A 6,356-nucleotide genomic window follows, 5' to 3' on the forward strand; every position below is an offset into this window, starting at 1 on the left:
TAAAATGTCATGTTCCTCTAGAGGTCAGTGCAGCTCAAATGATACTTGAACTTGTTGGAATAAAATAAGTCCTTATACTCATTACTCGTGCTATTATGAATAGAAACATGAATGTTTCACTGCACTGAATATTATTGATCACTAAACTAACTATAAGTGGTTTCCTGATTTTTTCAGCAAACCCACAATGTACTATGGGACATTGCAGCTATTTATTAATTAAAGAAAAACAAATATCAGAGTAACTAATTTGCAATAACAGAGTTGCATTCAATACCATTGACATACCTCTGTCATTTTCATTTTCTTTTGGTCACCTGACAATCTTCTCAGCCTTCTTTTTATTCTTCTCTCTGCAGCCAGCCCAGGCTTCATGGTACGCTTCATTGGTGTGACACAAACAGACACACGCCGTGTACCTTCAGCAATAATACACCTTTGATGGAGCACAGTTGCCTTTGGAAACCTAAAGAGAGAAAGAGGGGTCTTAAGGGGCTTACTATTAGCTGCTTAAAATTCTTCTGATGTAACCAGTGCATAGCCACTGGAAACAAAAACATAGATGCATTCCCACTAGAGTGGCACTTTCACCCTATTTTGTTTACTCTCGGTGGTGTTGTGTTCCAGACGTCTTTTTCTTTTAACAGTTGAGGAAACTAAATAATGAGTTCTTTCACTGAGCGAGTCAGTGTGAAGGCAACGCTGTTTATCTTTATACCTTCAGCGGTGGCAGACAGCTTCATACAGTGTCACAGGCATACTGACACAAGGTGCCATGGCATTAAAAATGGCCAGAGTACAGGCTCTCGGGGTGAGAGAAACTTAAAAAAAAAAAAAAAAAAAAAGATCTTTGTAGAGTCCAAACACTCAGAGGAATTCCCATGGTCGTGTCAGACCAATACTGAAATGTCAGGTAGTTGAAATGCCTCTGTTTACTCACCAGGATAGAGATGCGAGGTGTGTGGATCTTTATAACATATAAGCTTTCAGTGAAAATGTCACTCAGAGGACTGATTGCTGAATCATTCGTTATTTACAAAAATGTTAAAGAACATAATGTGTTTTTGGAACATAATGGTTCTTCATTGGCATTGATGGTTCCATGATACCCTTAACATCTAACCTTTCCATTGCACAAACATTTGTATTATTTTTTTTATAGCGGAACAATGTTTATTAAAATCAAAATATTAAAATGTATTGTATTATTGAAAATATTATTGAAATGTTTTTATGCTAAAAAATTTACTTTTAAGAACTGTTCATTGAAAGCCTATATATTTACGAACCAACTCTGAACTGACTGGAGCTGAATGATAACACTATTGTCTTGTTAGAGCTGCTTTACAGCAGAATTCGGATTTGTCTCATATTTGAAAACAATTTGCATTTGAAACAATCTTTATACACTGAACAAAATTATAAACACAACACTTTTGTTTTTGCCCCCATTTTCAAGACTTTTTCTATGTACACAAAAGGGGCAAAAACAAAAGTGTTGCATTTATAATTTTGTTCAGTGTAGTATAAATTGCTCTATATGGTGACTTGACAAAAGTGTACACCATTCAAAAGATATTAAGCACATTATGCTAATGAGTTTTAATATTAATATTTAAATATTAGGGAAGCAGGTGTGTCTGGCCTGAAGAGACTGTCAGGAGGCTGTATTTATTTTGATGTGGTGATGGGAGACGGACGCTCGGTTTATAACTGATATGCCTCACGGCAACAGCCAGATATCCCCGCACCGGAGTGAGCAAATACACGGCAGACTCGCTGACCAGCTGTTACGTTAGGTAATTAAGAGCTGAGGCACGCTTCTGGGCATGAGGAGCCCCTGCACTGGAGGTGATGGACTGACAGCCAGAGGCTAGCTGTTTGGCAATCCACAACACAGGACTAAACACTGCAGTGGTTTACAGACACACGTGCCCCAGACTGGATACCACAAGCTGAAGTACCTCCTGGGAGACGCCTCTGAAGATGCTGCCACTGTATTTATTGTGAAGGACACAGTAAGGGACTTTATTCAGGGTAGATGACATATTTCATTGTTCATTAATGAAAACAGGCAGTGAGAAATAGATGTACAGTTAACTGAAACATGTCCAGTTTTTCTTGTCACGGGGATTTTTAAAAATTGTTTTCATTCAAGAATTTTTAAATATAGCATCTACCCTGAAGCAGAAAAATATTCTAACAATAGGAATAATATTAAAATAAAATATTTATATTTTGATATAAAAACTAAAATAATTTCTGTCAGAAATTTAATGCTTTCAATATATATTTAATTGATTTTAATTTAATTGTTTTTAAATATAGATTTAATGTCTGTAATAATGTGATAAATAAAGACTTTCTCGATGCATCATCCATTAAAGGCAGTAATCAAAAAGGTGTTGCTGTAATTATAGTGTCTCTTTATGTACCAATGGTGACACATTTACCACTGTTCATTGATTTTTTCATGGATGAAATACAGTCAATTCAATAGGAATCTACTCGATCTGGAATTTCACATTAGGGCAAAATGTTTGCAAATTTAGCAATAGGTTCATGTTGGTCACACAAATTCGTTACTGACAAAAAGCTGCTTGGTTCGAAAGCGACTTCTGTGTGACCTCGAGAAGCTTTATTTTAAACATTACTATAATATAGACCAATTTTGCAGAAGTTTCGCTAATGTGACCACACCTTAAAAGATGTTTCCAAATGTGGTTGAATAATATATAATGTAACAGCTGAACTTTAGACCTTATTTGGAGGCCTTCCAACCTTAATTGTACAATCATATACTTCTAGCCTATATAATTCACACACGTCCTGTGTACAATAAGTAAAAAGATTTTAAAGAACTGATTTGTAGTATATCTGCATTCTGTAGTATTGCGTCATCATGAAGCCTGAAAATGTCAATAGCCTATGTATGAGTTCAAAGTTCAGATATGTCACATGAGATGCTAAGTCAATAAAAACCGATTCACTAGCATCTCGAATTTATGCAGGCACATATAGACTATAAAATATTAGCATCTGGTCAGAAAGGTAATCTTTAAACTGTAGACTCTGAGAGAGTTTAGCTCACTGAGCGGAAGAACCAACATAATTCCGCTTCCAGTCTAAATGTGCACTGTCTCTTTAACTGACCGTGCCTTGTGTAAACATCACCGTGCGCAATACTATTTCACACAGAGCGCTGTTGTGCTGCCTCTGCCAGAATTTGAAAGAGCCGTGGACGCTGTCCATTACTTGGAAAGAGAGGAAATAACTCATCCAAAGTGCATTTCTTTCCCGGAGACGTTACCGCAGGACTCCCCGTGGGTTCACCGCTGTGTCTGATGGGCTTCCCGTCTGCGGTTCACAGCAGGAAGTGAGCAGGTGAGACGCACCTGTTCAGAACGCAGACTGAAACTCAGCACTATCTGATGGCTGACAAACACTTCGGATAGCTGTATGATATGCCAAAACGCACATCACGCGGTTATTCCAAACAGCAATTCGCCGATAAAAAGAAGACATGGACTTAGACCTGAACTGGGCTCCAGAGCCGGATTACGTGTTGCGTTTTTGAAATATCCCCTCCGCGACCTATACAGGTGGGACGCGAAACTGTTCACACGAGTTTCTGTTATGGGGAATCAAGTGGAGAAACTTACCCATTTGAATTACAATGAATTACCCACGACTGACCCTAATGGATTCGACCTAGAGGACGACGCTCCACGGATCGGCGTGTCTTATATTTTCTCCGCGGATGACGACGACGAGCAAGAGGAGAACATCGATGTTCAGACAGAAAAGGAAGATGTTAAACACTACGACTGCCGCAATGAATTAGAAAGCGCGTTATATTATCGCGACGAGTGCATATACGAAAGGAATAGCAGGTTCGGTGAAGTGGGAACCCTGTCGTCCGAAAACTTGGCGAATAAGTGCAAACCCGGTGACCTGGTAGAGTTTGTGGCTATCGGTCAATACCCGCACTGGGCAGTATACGTCGGCGAGCTACAGGTGGTTCATTTGCAAAGAAACGAGATTAAATGCGACTTTATTTTCGATGCCAGTCAAGGTAAAAGGGGCAGAATTGTGAACGAGCTGTATAAGTTTCGCGCGCTGAGCCCGGATGTTGTGGTGCAGAATGCCATGGAGCAAGTTGGGATGAAAGAGCGAGACATTTGCTGGAAGAACTCTGAATGCTTCGCTGCCTGGTGCAGGTTTGGCAAACGCGAGTTTAAAACGGGAGGCGAGATACGAATCGGGAAGCAGCCGTACAAGATGAAACTGCAGCTGTCAGAGAAGAAAAGTCACGTTTTGGACTTTCAGAGTTTGGAGGATTTGATCATGGAAAAGAGGAGAAACGATCAAATGGGAAGGGAAGCCGTTGTTGAGGAACTGGATAATCATTTAAATTGCACAGAAGACACTGAGAATGATTACAATTGTAACTGATGATGGATCAAAGAAGGAGGTTATCTAGTGGCCAAACAGCCTCATCGTGGAGGATATGGGCTTTATTTGTAATCACCTCAAGCACAGCGGCAGTGTTGCAATTTCATCAGAGTTTCTCAAGAGACTTTTCCGTCAGCAGCACTTTTATAAATTGGACAACTTCAGCTTGTTTGCATTGATAATCCTGGTGTTTTTGTAATAAGGATTTGATCATTCCCTCACTTTGCTGTATTCACATCCAAGGGAACGTTTTATGAAAGCCTTTACATATCACCTTTTAATGATCTCATTCATAGTATTTTATTTTGAGGACTGGCAAAGTATGTATTACCTTGACACATATTTCAATAAAGTCTGAATATTTTTACTTAAGCAAGGGTTTGTTCCTCAGCATTGGATTGTGATATAATCATCATGACATTTTGTTATTTAGCTTCAGTTGTCTCAACAAGTACATATAAACCTATATATTTTTGCTACAGAGCTTATTCAAGTGTTATTCATGCATATGCAGAGAAGATAGTTTTATTTTAAATGTATTTCAGCGGTCAGTTCAGATCAACTCTTCCAATTGGTTTGATAGATAGAACTTGTTTTTTATATATATATATATTTATGATGTTTTTTTCAGTCTGTTGGGGTGATTGAACGTTTTCTCTCCGGAGTTGACTCCTAATTCCATCATATTTATTTCATGAGCATCCGAACATTTAATGATGAAAAACACCCCAAGGGGAAAAAAAGTAAACATTCATTTATGAATATGATTAAAATAACGAAGAGTTTACAATGTACAGAGGAAAGGATTTCTCCCACAGATCGTCACTTGGCCCATCTAAATGTATATTTTGTTTTCCCTGGTGACTTTTATGATTATATTTTACTTATATCATTTTTAATGATGCCACATATTACAGGTATAGACAGCATTATATAGTAGAGTTGATATGTAAGAAAAACTGGGTAGTGACCATTTAAAAACTCTCTTTTTTATGTTCATAAAGCATGTATTTGCCTTCTGTGTTGTTTTTGTTGTGCTCCTTTAGGGATTTGATATGAATCAATAGGGAGAAAAGGGGCCATAGCAAGAAAGAAAAATGTGGTCTCTGAGTTTCTGATGTGTGTTGTTTCATGATACCAGACTTGAGATCCCCCCGTTGGTAGTATCTGTGAGATAATGTTGCCTAAAGAAGGTCTTGTTTAGCCAAAGAAGAGAGGATTTACATATCTGCTGGAGAAGTTGACTGCGCTCCCAAGATAAGATGTACAGATGCTCGGAAAAGATAACCACTGATTTTTGAAGTGTTTCAAACTAGAAGTCTTAATTAGATTTAAGTCTCAATTTAAACTAATTTCTCATCTAATTTAAGATACTGGCTCAGATTTAAGCATAAAATCATGTAATTTAAGCCAACGTTAATCAAATAAAGTTGCCGGTTTAGACAAATAATTAAGCTGCATGCGATCTTCATCAGTTATTATTTTATGTGTAACTCAATGGCACAAATATGCCTTTAAGACATCCCCCACAGGTCACACAAAGAAACTCAACTATGAAATAGCTATTTTTAAAGAGTCTTTGCAGCTACCAATGATTGACATTCATCCCCAAATCCTTTTTGCCACATAAAGCTGTTCTGTGCTTTACTACGCTGTATATCAAACTCAGTAGTGGGCCACATTGCTGTCTTGTGTGTGCAAAGATTTTATGGACTATGACGAAATACTTAGACAACATGTAAACAAACCGCCCTTCCTGTTCAATAGGGTGAGGTTTTCTGTGTGTAAGATTTACAGAACCTCAGACACTTTTATCTTCTGAGATGGACAATACACACACAGTGCATTAACATACAGACATCTGTCTCCACATCCCACTGAGAGAAAATGCGGTAAAATGC

General features: G+C 38.1%; 1 protein-coding gene across 1 annotated transcript; it reads left to right on the plus strand.

Annotated features, from left to right (window-relative positions):
- The first annotated feature begins 3,121 nt into the window (after window positions 1–3,121).
- Window positions 3,122–4,821, plus strand: LOC107699471 (protein FAM84B-like). Its single transcript, XM_016500723.1, has one exon. It carries the CDS (start codon window positions 3,460–3,462, stop codon window positions 4,453–4,455), a length of 996 nt encoding a protein of 331 aa, XP_016356209.1. The 5' UTR covers window positions 3,122–3,459; the 3' UTR covers window positions 4,456–4,821.
- The last annotated feature ends 1,535 nt before the right edge of the window (window positions 4,822–6,356 follow it).

This window comes from Sinocyclocheilus anshuiensis, unplaced genomic scaffold (assembly GCF_001515605.1).
Source record: "Sinocyclocheilus anshuiensis isolate Anshui unplaced genomic scaffold, SAMN03320099.WGS_v1.1 scaffold670, whole genome shotgun sequence".
In the NCBI taxonomy this organism is placed as follows: Eukaryota; Metazoa; Chordata; class Actinopteri; order Cypriniformes; family Cyprinidae; genus Sinocyclocheilus; species Sinocyclocheilus anshuiensis.